The sequence below is a fragment of the Liolophura sinensis genome, chromosome 13, assembly GCF_032854445.1.
Source record: "Liolophura sinensis isolate JHLJ2023 chromosome 13, CUHK_Ljap_v2, whole genome shotgun sequence".
NCBI classification, from domain to species: Eukaryota; Metazoa; Mollusca; class Polyplacophora; order Chitonida; family Chitonidae; genus Liolophura; species Liolophura sinensis.
The window spans coordinates 30,019,455-30,032,472 of NC_088307.1; the positions used below are offsets into that span (position 1 = coordinate 30,019,455).

The 13,018-nt window shown below is 43.3% G+C and overlaps 1 protein-coding gene and 1 long non-coding RNA gene across 3 annotated transcripts in view; both read right to left on the reverse strand.

Moving 5' to 3' along the window:
* The window catches only part of LOC135480603 (uncharacterized), a 48,487-nt gene extending 44,153 nt beyond the window's left edge, over nt 1-4,334 (reverse strand). For both annotated transcript variants that reach the window (XM_064760482.1, XM_064760483.1), the window contains exon 1: nt 4,250-4,334. In XM_064760482.1, the coding sequence (XP_064616552.1) occupies nt 4,250-4,296 (47 nt within the window). In that variant the 5' untranslated portion in view covers nt 4,297-4,334. The remainder of the gene's footprint in view (nt 1-4,249) is intronic.
* Nucleotides 4,335-5,870: 1,536 nt separating this feature from the next.
* On the reverse strand, nt 5,871-11,340 carry LOC135480085 (uncharacterized). Its single transcript, XR_010445893.1, has 3 exons — nt 11,216-11,340; nt 9,961-10,120; nt 5,871-6,304 (listed from the first exon to the last, which is right to left on the reverse strand). It is a non-coding gene; the product is annotated as an uncharacterized LOC135480085 (long non-coding RNA).
* Nucleotides 11,341-13,018: the final 1,678 nt, after the last annotated feature.

Below are 13,018 nucleotides of genomic sequence, written 5' to 3' on the forward strand. Positions count from 1 at the left end.
AAGTGACAGGACTCACCCTACGAAAGCTGCATCCCAGGAAATACTCTATTCTCAGATGAAAGAGCAGGGTAAGTGACAGGACTCACCCTAGAGAAGCTGCATCAAAGGGAATACTCTATCCTTACATGCAACTGCACGGTGAGTGACACGACTCATCCTAGGGAAGCTGCATCCCAGGGATTACTCTATCCTTACCTGCAACTAAACGGTGAGTGACAGGACTCATCCTAGGGAAACCCCATCCCAAGGAATTCTCTATCCTTACATGTAACTGCACGGTAAGTGACAGGAATCATCCTAGGGAAGCTGCATCCCAGGGAATACTCTATCCTTACAGGCAACTGCACGGTAAGTGACAGGACTCATCCTAGGGAAGCTGCACCCCAGGGAATACTCTATTCTTACATGCAACTGCACGGTGAGTGACAGGACGCATCCTAGGGAAACCCCATCCCAAGGAATTCTCTATCCTTACATGTAACTGCACGGTAAGTGACAGGACTCATCCTAGGGAAACCCCATCCCAAGGAATTCTCTATCCTTACATGTAACTGCACGGTAAGTGACAGGACTCATCCTAGGGAAACCCCATCCCAAGGAATTCTCTATCCTTACATGTAACTGCACGGTAAGTGACAGGACTCATCCTAGGGAAGCTGCATCCCAGGGAATACTCTATCCTTACATGTAACATCTCCTATGGAAACCCCATCCCAAGGAATTCTCTATCCTTACATGTAACCGCACGGTAAGGACTCATCCTAGGGAAGCTGCATCCCAGTGAATATTCTATCCTTACATGTAACATATCCTAGGGAAACCCCATCCCAGGGAATTCTCTATCCTTACATGTAACTGCACGGTAAGTGACAGGACTCACCCTAGGGAATCTGCATCCCAGGGAATACTCTGCCCTTACATGTAACAGCACGGTAAGTGACAGGACTCACCCTAGGGAATCTGCATCCCAGGGAATACTCTGTCCTTACGTGTAACAGCACGGTAAGTGATATGACTCTCTCAAGGATGCCGCATCCTAGAGACTACTCTGTTCTTACATGAATTAGCACGGTAAGGGACAGGACTCACCCTAGCGAAGTCCCATTCCAAGGACACATGTACCACCAAGGAAAGTGACAGGATTCAGCCTAGGGAATCCCCCATCGCGGGGAATAGTCTATTCTTAGAAGAAGAAGAAGCGCTGGCATGAACATCTTGCAGAGGTAGTTTACTACTATAATGTGACTCCACATTCGACAACTGGTTTCACTCCCTTCCACGTGATATTCGGGCGGGATCCTACGATACCGCTGGATATCCTTTGTGGGAACGACTTTTCCGAGGATGGCGGTGGACTTGACGACTGGGTGGCCGTGCATCAGGCTGACTCAGAGAGGCTTACAAGTTGGCGATAGAGAGATCTACCGCAGCCGCACATACCTGTAAAAGGTCCTACGACAAGAAAGTGAGAGATTTACCCTTAGCTCTGGGTACTCTGGTGTACCTGAGAAACCATCGGGTGCACGGGCGGAATAAGATACAGGACTCTTGGGGCGAGAGAGTTTTTAAAATCACGGACAGACAGCGAACCGATGATGTGTACTTGGTAGAACCAGGGGATGGATTGGGGAGACAAAGACGATGAATCGTGCGGGGATTCGTCCTTGCCCTCCTAGGCGGCATAAGCCTCTAGTACAAAGGCACCGTCAGAAAAGCTCACCCACAATTAGCCCGGAGCTCCAGCATCCGTGTCATGAATCTTCAAACGAAGAAGAGACCATCTACAAAATATTCCAACCGTACCGTCAACATGTATCTCAGGAAACCTCAACTCGTACGGTCAGTGGCTCACAGGTACCAGGTGATCCATTACGACGCTCCAGAAGAGCTACCGCTGAACAACACTCCAATCCTTACCGACTCCTGAAGTCAGCAGTTTGTCATTAGTTTGCTCGAGGGCAAAAAAACAAAAGGAGGGGGTGGTTGTGACCAGACAATTGTAAATAATTTGATTGTTTTCATATTTCTGTGTAATGAAAGTCCTCATGTCACAATATGTTTTCCAGTTATCGCTGATTTGGGTAAACAAGGGAGAGTACTCTCAAGAAACTTTATGTTTGCTCTAGTACGCCATTGTAGTCGCCTTTGGGGAACTTTCCATCCGGACCTTACATCTCCGACCCTGTGAGCTCATGGAAAACCCGCTCGGGTAAAAGGTAACTTTTAAGGCATACCTTGTATTTATGTTCCTTCAAATATGTTGACTATAGCCTAATGCCGCCTTTATTGTAATTCTTAACTATTTGAGATCATTTGCTGGCTTATATTTCCGTTTATTTCGGTGTAAACCAGTTGTCCATAGTGAAGGCATACACGGCGTAGCCTGTTTCATAAGCCCCATTGTTCTAGCGTAAGTGATAGGACGGTAAATCAAAGGGCTCTCCCCTGGATGCCGCATCCCAGGGAATACTCTATTCTTACATGTAACAGCACAGTAAGTGACAGCACTCACCCCAGTGAAGCCGCATTCCCCTGGGATGCGGCTATTCTTTTTATGTACCAGCACGGTAAGTAACAGGGCTCACCGAAGGGAAGCCACATTACGGAGACTACCTATCCTTACATGTACGATCGCGGTATGTGACAGGACTTACCCTGTGAAGGCCCCATCCCAGGGAATACTCGATTCTTACATGTAACAGCACAGTAAGTGACAGCACTCACCCCAGGGAAGTCCCATCCCAAGGAATACTCCATCCTTACATGTACCTGCACGGTAAGTGACAGGATTCACCCTAGGGAGTGAGTGAGAGTGCTTGAGGTTTAACGTCGTACTCAACAATTTTTCAGTCATATGAGGACGAAGGAATCTTTAGGACGCATGTACGTGTAACGTGCCTCCTTGTAGCAGGACGGATTTCCACCGCTCTTTTATTTAGTGCTGCTTCACTGAGACGACTTACCGAAGGCAAGTAAGCCGCCCCGCCCGAGCCATTATACTGATACGGGTCAACCAGTCGTTGCACTATCCCCTTCATGCTGAACGCCAAGGGAGGAAGTTACAACTTCCTCTTTTAAAGTCTTAGGTGTGACTCGATCAAGGATTGATCCTGGATCTACCGGTCCCGAAGTGGACGCTCTACCAACTGTGCTATCCGGGCCGGTTTCACGATAGGGAAGCTGCGTCCCAGAAACTACTCTATCCCTACATGTAACTGCACGGTGAGTGATAGGACTCTCTCAAGGATGCTGCATCCTAGAGACTACTCTGTTCTTAAATGAATTAGCACGGTAAGCTGCATCCCAGGGAATACTCTGTCCTTACATATAACAGCACGGTAAGTGATAGGACTCTCCCAAGGATGCTGCATCCTAGAGACTACTCTGTTCTTAAATGAATTAGCACGGTAAGCTGCATCCCAGGGAATACTCTATCTTTACATGTAACAGCACGGTAAGTGACAGGATTTACCCTAAGGAAGCCCCATCCTATGGAATACTCTATCCTTACATGTAACTGCACGGTAAGTGTCACAGGACTCACCCTAGGGAAGCTGCATCCCAGGGAATACTCTATCCTTACATGTAACAGCACGGTAAGTGATATGGCTCTTTCAAGGATGCCGCATCCTAGAGACTACTCTGTTCTTACATGAATTAGCACGGTAAGTGACAGGACTCTCCCAGAGATGCCACATCCCATTGAATACTTTATTCTGACATAAACTAGCACAGTAATTCACAGGACTCACCCTAGGGGAGCTGCATCCGAAAGAATACTCTATCCTTCATGTACCACCACGGTAAGTGACCGCCCCCGCACGTGGGAAGGTCTGTCAGCAACTCGTCGATGGTCGTGGGTTTCCCCCGGGTTCTGCCCGGTTTCCTCCCACCATAATGCCGGCCGCCGTCGTATAAGTGAAATATTCTTGAGTACGGCTTAAAACACCAATCAAATAAATAAAAAAATAAGTGACAAGACTCACCATGGGGGTGCCGCATCCCAGGGAATACTCTTTTCTTACATGTAACAGCACATCTCTCCGGCCGTAAGTGGGAAGGTCTGCTAGCAACCTGCGAATGGTCGTGGGTTTCCTCCGGGCTGTGCCCGGTTTCCACCCACCATAATGCTGGCCGCCGTCGTATAAGTGAAATATTCTTGAGTACGGCGTAAAACACCAATCAAAAAAAAAAAAAAAAAAAAAAAAAAAAAAAAATGTAACAGCACGGTAAATGACACAGGACTCACCCTAGAGAAGCCGCCAGCGCAGCGATAAACACTAGACAGGACAACATTCTCACAGTACCACGTCAACGATAAGTCACCAAATGACTTTGTGGACGACGCCAGGCTTTACATATGGTGTACTGTGGTGTACAGAGATATCAACGTGACCCCGATGAACTGCGCGTCACGATGTGAAGATTGCATATGGCAGGAAGATCCGTAAAGGGCGGACGTTAGCATGTTCTTCCCAATCACGCCACAATTTAGGATCCATTATCGTAGCTCTGGAACATTCTGTGCCGAAATATGATTATAATATCAGTGTGACTTATTTCACACATAGCTCCAATATAAATAAACGTGATACATCAGTCGTCGTATAATGAGTACATTGAGACCGAGTACACGGAAACTGAGTACATTGAGACTATGCGTCGAAACAGACATTCGCATACCAGCTGTCCAGCAATAAGGGCGATCCAGGTTAATGATCGAAAGGCAAAATCCCAAACAGGACGTATAACATAAACTACCAAAGAATTAAGAAGTATATAAAGTACGAGAATAGGACGCAATCACCCAAAGTGGGGCAGTCAGCAGTTTTCAGTGATGTAGTATTCCTTGTTACGTTCTGAAAGACACTTGAGTTTTTATCTCACGCTTTGGCATTTTCTCTGTTTAAGGTCAAAGGCCATGGTCAATACAGCAGACTAGCGAAGCTAGAGGCATCAATATACCTGCTACCGGATAACACTCAGTGTGTGTAAGGATAGCAGGCACATGGGGTCCTCGATTAATTTATCTCTAGGCATGATCATTCATTGCATGCTATTACGTGATCTGAGCTGTGGACAGATGCCCTCTTGACATTGTCAGTTATCCTTATTATAAACCATAATTTCATGGACAAGATACAGGGAAAACCACTAAACCAAATATGTGAACAAAAGGTGAACAGTTGGATCGAACGAAATATTTCTGAGACCAACTTGATTTTAGTATGATGTATTTCAAAGAATTATTCCCGTTCAAGATGTGCGTTTCGCGTAATCGCCAAAAATGTTTCAGAAACTGTTCGATTTTCCTCCAAGATTTAACATGCGGGCTTTGTGCAAGACTGCATGAAGTTTATCACGGCAGTTTATCGTGAGCACGACCATCAAGCTTGTAACATTGTATTCTGCCCGTCTTTAGTTTTTGGCTATAAGAAGAATATCAAAGCCACACAAGTTCTACGCTAACCTAATGTACCAGGCCCATTGTAAATGATGCCCGGCAGTCTCTGGTTCTAATCCCGTACATTCCTTTTCAATTATTTCAGGTATTGTCTCCTTTTTACGTACTTATTATTAGCATTACCAATACAATTTATGCAGAGCGTACTGAGCCGATCTCCGGAATTACTGTCCTCGACAGCTGTATTTCATTTTATTTTTATTATCAATGGCAATGGTGTCAGTACATCAGTGCTTTTATTACTTTCTAACAGCTGCTCTCCATCCACAAACACAAGTTAAAACAACACAATGTAAAAAATCTATAATGCATGAACTGTTTATTTCATTCTTTCTCACATCTTAGTTAATATAGTTGATCAATGATAAATAAACTGAGGCACATCATTTATAACTTCTGTGGTAAACTGTTTGTACAGACTTACAATGAACAAAACATTTCTTTACAAAGAAATTGTGGTTAGTGAAATTCTGCATGTAGGGTATTCTGCATCTCCCGAGGGATAACCAATAATTGGGGCGGTGAGATTGTTCTTTTCTGCGAGTTTCTTTACAATGATAGCCTACTCACTATGACGAGAACTGTAAACGCGTTGTATAAGATGACTAATAAAACCTGATTACTATGTGGAGAGTAGCGATCTCGTTCTGTAGGATGAGTAGAAGAGTCTAACGATACTATGAATAATAGTAGCCGTTGTAATACCCGTGTCCTGGACTCGGTGCGACAGGGGCCTGGTTAAAGTCGATAGAGGAAGGTATTTCGGACTCAGGAATTGGTTTCCAGATAGCCTGGCTAATCTTCAGAACCCCACGAACACGTCTGAACACACGAATACCTCTGAAAAACAAAGCACCGGAACAAATTGTGAAATATATAAAAAGAGTAGGAAGAAAAACTCAATTTGCTTTATTTTCCTTGTGCTTATCGTTTTTCGTACTGTACTTCACACTCCATTATTCTATAATCCCTAACTCGACACTGTAAGGCCGCCTGTAATACCTGATGACCAGAGAAGCCATCAGTACTTACACGGTAAAACCGACTCTTCCCCCATCAAACCTCTCCGGCTGACGTATAAGGCTTGGGACCACAAAAACAACAGTACTTACACAGTATTTCGGGCAGTTCTATCAACCTCTCCGACTGCAAGTAATACCTGGTGAACAGAGAAACTAGCAGTACTTACACAGTAAATCGACTGTTCCATCAAACCTCTCCGACGACCCGGAATAGCTGGGGACCACAGAGACCAACAGTATTTAGCCTACATAGTAAAACCGACGGTTCCACCAAACTCCTCCAACCATCCGTAATAACTGGTGAATGTGCAGTAGTTTTGTTATTACAGTAAACGTCTATATACATATCGGTAAACACCTATATACCATTTGTTCAATGTGTTGCTTTGGTCGTGGGACTTGCCTAAGCTTACAAACGACATGACATGGGCTCAAAAATGGAATCTACAAGAAGGCACACTATCTGACTGTTTTCTGGATCCTGCAAAATTGGTGTGAGTTAAACAGTTATTACTGCAAGGAACACAGAGGAACACGATAAACGTTACAACAACGCATATGTCGGAAGAAATTCAAAGGGGAAATAACTTCCAAAGTCCCTCCCGCCTTCCTTGTCGAAGCACTGTCCTGAAAGTCCAGACTCAAAGGCCATACCTTTATATTCCATAAACTGGGTGCAGTCTCCCGTTGACTGTTAGTTCAAATAAGCAACCATGGATGAATTCTGCAATGAAGGCCTTGGACAGCTAGAGGGCTTTATGCAAATATCACAATTTAGATATTTCTCTGACCAGTGGCTGATGGCAGCGACGATCTCTGGAGAGTGGATATTAGAACAGGGTGGAGACAAGTCATTAGGTTCAAAGTGGTTACTGGAGAATACGTGTCCGTTAGCACGTTGTGTTCCGTGCCAGAGTAAGACCACTTTATTAAATCGAGTAAGACGTTATTCGGACCGAAAGAAAAGGCACTTACGTCCTATGATACATTAACTCATTGACCCCGACCGACCGCTGCAGCCGCCAATACAGCGTCGGGCTGTAGCCGTGCCTGCTTTCCGCCCGAGCAGGCGTCAGCGATCAGCCTCAATTGCCAAACTCGCCTCTGTGTGAGCTTACACTATAACGGCGACTGATGCAGAGCGTTTTTCTATTTCAGCATTCTAATGCTGGTTGGATTTTGTCATTTATGTTTATTCCACGTGACATAATCTTGTAAAATATTAGTGTAGTTGTGGACGTACATTCATTAAGACATCTATGAAATGGGATTATCGAACTGAACATTCACAGAACATGCGACACCAGCGAAAAGTATCGTAATTTTGGAGGTGATGATAAGCGAATTCCTCTAGATAACCCCCGCTTTTCTGAATAAAGGTATGTATTTCTAACTCATCAAACTTTGAGGAAATACAGAGAAACCAGTTATTTATCGTGGGTTTGTTCAAGTGTCGAATAGAGCCGTAATATAGTCAGTCGTTTTCTCACTTCAGCTACGCAAAAATACCAAAACATTTTGTCGCCGAAGGCATTCGTCGTTCATTGGTCAGTAGTTTGCCCTAGATTCTATCACGTGACAAAGCGGGACAGAATCACTGGTCAGTGATATTCAGGTCAGACCTACACACTCCTTTCAGAATAAACGATAAACACAAAACAAAATAATGTCATCGTCGTCAGATTCACTTTCAACTAATATCTGATTCAGTGTCACATTCCCTGACAGCAGACGGTCTATCATCGGGTGTGAAGCCTAAGCAATCTTCTTCGCTGGACTCGGCCAACGTTGACACAATATTGACACTCAAGTGTGTGCGACTCGGAAAAATAGGTTCTAATTTTGTTGTGGTTAGGCATTCAAGCCAATAAAAACCGCCAAAATACTGGTAAATACAAGTCTGAAACATGGAGAGAGGTGTGTTTTGATTGATATATACTTGGACAAAACATTTGAAAGCAAAATACGCATCGAATGAGAAGTGGTGTCATATGCGGGTTTAGCCGCTCCTCGGGAAATGAGGTGGTATCGGCCGCGCGGATATACCCACACCTCGGGTTGAGACAGAGCGCTCTGCATACGGCCTGAGCCGCGCGTCGGAGTGAATGAGTTAACGAAAATGTTTTCACAAGTAATAAGTCGGCCTTTTAAGAAGTCTACGTTTTACCAGATCTTAAGGAACCGTTACTCCGTAGATCGGCTATGAATGCTCTTCGCTTGATGAAGATGGTCAACTCAAGTTTTCAAGGAGATCAAGTTTTGATTCAAAGTGTGCGTACAAAAAACGCTATCCAGATTTTTTAATGGTCTTGGGAAAATTACTACTGTGTAAAATATGTGTTTAAGGAAGGGCTACGTTCTCTTTGCAGCAACATAACTTCGTAGACTTGCTCCGCCCGTAATGTCGAAAATGGCGGATGAGGTTCAACGAATGAAAGAAAAAGGTGTAATCAAATGTATACAGGAACCTACAAAATTGTGTGCACCAATCGTCGTACTCAAAGCAAAGAGAGAGGGTGGGGGGATTTGCGTGGACTCAAAAAGTTTTACCGGAAGAGCGGAATACCGGAAGAGCTATGTCACTACATGAAACTTCCCCTGATGCCATTTGTGACATAGATGATGTCCTTGTGTCAGGTAAAGATCGCAATGAACACCACCAGCGGTTGAGGCAACACTACAAACACTGCAAGAAGGTGGTGTGTCAAAAATGTGATTTTTTTCAAAAGGAAGTGCGTTGCCTTGGTGATATAGTATCACGTGACGGAATATCATTAGATTCGCAAGAAAAAAGGATTCTGTGAGGTAGAGATGGTCTTACAGAGAGGATAAACCAACTAAGATATCGGCGGACGCTTCTTTCCACGATTTGGATGTCGTTTTACTGTAGTGACAAACAGATCTGACGATTCAACCCAGTAATACTTACAAAAGAAAACCTATTTTTCCGCCAAACCTCTCCCACCACCCATGACGGCCTGTGGCTAGAAAACCCAGCAGTATTAAGCCAATAAAACCTATTTTCTGCGAAACCTCTTCTGCGAATCCGTGACGGCTGGTGACTGCAACAGCCAGCAGTACTCACACAGTAATACCGATATTTCCGCCAAACATCTCCGACCTCCCATGACGGCCGGTGACTACAACAGCTTGCAATACTTACACAATAAAACTGACAGTGCGGTGAAACCTCGTCGAGTGCCCGTAATAGCGGGGTACCAAAAAAGACCAACAGTACTTACACAGTAAAACCGAACTTTCCCCCAAATCTCTTCGACCGCCTGTGACGCCGGTGACCAGAAAAAACCAGCAGTACTTACACAGTACAACCGGACGTTCCGCCAAATCTCTTCAACCGCATCTGGCGGCGGTGACCAGAAAGACCAGCAGTACTTACACAGTAAAACCGAACGTTCCGCAAAATCTCTTCAACCGCATCTGGCGGCGGTGACCAGAAACACCAGGTGTACTTACACAGTAAAACCGACGGTTCCATCAAATGCCACTGTCCGCCCATAATAACTGGTGACCACTAGTTTGGTAGCGCAGTTCTCGAGAACTTTATTAAAGACGAGATTTGCATTTAATGGCCATCTGCCTGCACTCAAAATGTCGTTGTAAAATTTAAGCAACCCTGAAAAATATAACAAAAAAATTATGATGACGTGTGGATTATTCCTGAGTATACGTAGCTTCGTATGCTTAGGGTTTTATCAGGACATCTCTGCCTCAACATTCAGCTTTAATCTATATGTTTTACTAATAATTTTACTAAAGCTGAGCTACCTTTAGTTGTCGAAAGTATTATGGTCACAGTTGGACAGATTATACATCACAATGATGACATCACATCTTAGATGACAACTAAGGAGTTGTCAGTCTAAGGACTGCTCAGTCTCCACAGCAATGATATCTTACTGAGAACAGATCAATCATCTCAGCCATGATTTCTTACTAAGGACTGATCAGTCACCTCAACCATGATATCTTACTGAGAACAGATCAATCATCTCAGCCATGATATCTTGCTAAGGACTAATCAATCACCACAGCCACGATATCTTACTGAGAACTGATCAATCACCTCAGCCATGATATCTTGCTAAGGACTAATCAATCACCACAGCCACGATATCTAACTGAGAACTGATCAATCACCTCAGCCATGATATCTTGCTAAGGACTAATCAATCACCACAGCCACGATATCTTACTGAGAACTGATCAATCACCTCAGCCATGATTTCTACTAAGGGACTGATCAGTCACCTCAGCCATGATAACAAGCACAGTTCTTGTAATACTTTTGTGATTTTCGCCCAAAATAACGATGTCAATAAATTGTGAATGTTTATCACGGTGGATGATTTCAGACGCCAAATCTTGAATGTTTTTGTGGACGTTTGATTGAATCAAGGTGTGGGATTTCAAAAGACAAAAAAGAAAACTTTTATGTAAAGTTTCTTTCGTTTGAAAAATGTCCGATTAATTTCTTCAACGGCGTAAAATGCTTTTCAGGCCTTGTATTTTGCCCTTGTTTTTTCAGGACCTAGTAGGTATCAATAAAGTCTCATCCATATTTCTACCTGGCATGGTACATTCACAGTCCCATGCAGAGAATGCATTAATATATTCACAGCTTTATATCGCATACACTTTAAATCTAGAAGTATAGAGGTCTGTATGAGTGGTAAAATCACCTGTTACAAGTGTAGTGTATGTTACTGACCTGCTCTGCCCTGGATGGGTGCTCTGTTATTTGGAAGATGGTAGCGTCGTTTGTGTAGAGGTCTACGATGCCTTCGTATCTTGCCTGTTGCTAGCAGCGCTCCAGTCTATGTACGACTGGCGGGCCTCAGCAGCAACTCCTACATAACAAAGGAGGGAAGTGGTAACTATCTTCCAATCATTACCTTTACAATGAATTGGACAGTCATGTGGCATACGACTACGGACAATATATTGTACATAAGGCACCAGTCAGGACAGTTAAATTTTTAAATTTCCACAAGAATTCTAAAAAAAACGATTTCTCTGACTTTGAATAGACTCTCCATTTCCAAAGACACAAGAAGTGTAAACATAAGTAAAATAAACAACGTACAAGATCTTTTAAATAGCAAATGTGAATGAACCAAAGTTCTTCTTCATATGTCCCAACACCACTGAAAAACTGACAGAAATAAAGACAGCTGCCTCTCCGATCGTACTTGGAAGATCTGGCAGCAACTAACCATATTGTTGGCCGCCGTCGTGTTAGTGAAATGGTCTTCACTACCACGCAGAAAAACACTAATTGAATAAATACGTCTGTAAATAATTGAAAGTAATAAACGACATTTCTTTATTGAGTACTAATCTGGCGCTGCACTTCTGTACGTCACATTCTTACCTGTTACGGCAATGTAGTCCTGTATGATTACACGAAGCCTTACGATCTCGACAGATAATGGCAGTTGTCTTATTCATTTGAATTATTTTTGAAAAGTACAAAGTTTTTTCATAGAGCCCTTGAGACATGTGGAAAATAACTAAAAAAACAACCCTCTAGATTTGTGTTTGATTTCATGTCATCCGACATGGGATGAGTCGTTATTATGATGCGTCGTTAGAGGCACATATACTCGATGAATACATATGCTGTCTGTTATTTGCCCCTAGTATCATTTCTTCTGTTCAAATGAAACAAGCTGTGGTAATAAATTTGTAGTGCAGAGACACCGCATCAATTATCATTTAAAAATGGTTGAAAATGACATTACTTGACAATATGAATAACAATTGCTGCCATGTCACTGTTGTGTAGCCAACAATTAACTAATTTGTCTGGTTGGGTAAACGTGACTGTTATGAATCCATTTCGCCACTCTGAGTCTCGCTTAGATGAGACGCAACACGCAAACTGCGCAGCATATGAGTAGGTTCGAATGATACGATAAAACGTAGCAAATTCTATAGAGATTTCAACATAAAATAAATATATACCCTGTAATGGCTATATTGTTGAAAGAAACTGAAAATTTAAAAGTTTACCAAATGACTACAGTTAGTTAAATGGAGATAAATTGAGGTGGAATAATACATAACATCAGTGTCATGCATGCTCACGCCCCCCACCAGCCCGACCCTCACTTAACTTCATCAGCAACGACGCCTTACCATGGCAGATGTTCTAATTGCTGATTTAGGTCGGTTCCATTTCCGTTTCTCAGGATTGGGAGTCTCGGTTGATACGGAACCGTTTTTTTTTTTCCTACTTGATCCTACCAATGCGGTCGCTGTGAGTTCAAGTCCAGCTTATGCTGGCTTCCTCTCCAGCCGTACGTGGGAGGGTTTGTCACCAATCTGCGGATGGGTCGTTGGTTTCCCCCTGTTTCGACCTCTGTCCAATTTTCTCCCACCATAAGTGAAATATTCTTGAGTATGGAGTAAAACACAAATCAAATAAATAAATAAAATCATCAGACGTCAGTTTAGCATGATTGTCCCTTTGTCCATTTAACGATTATATTTACTATATTTTACATATAAT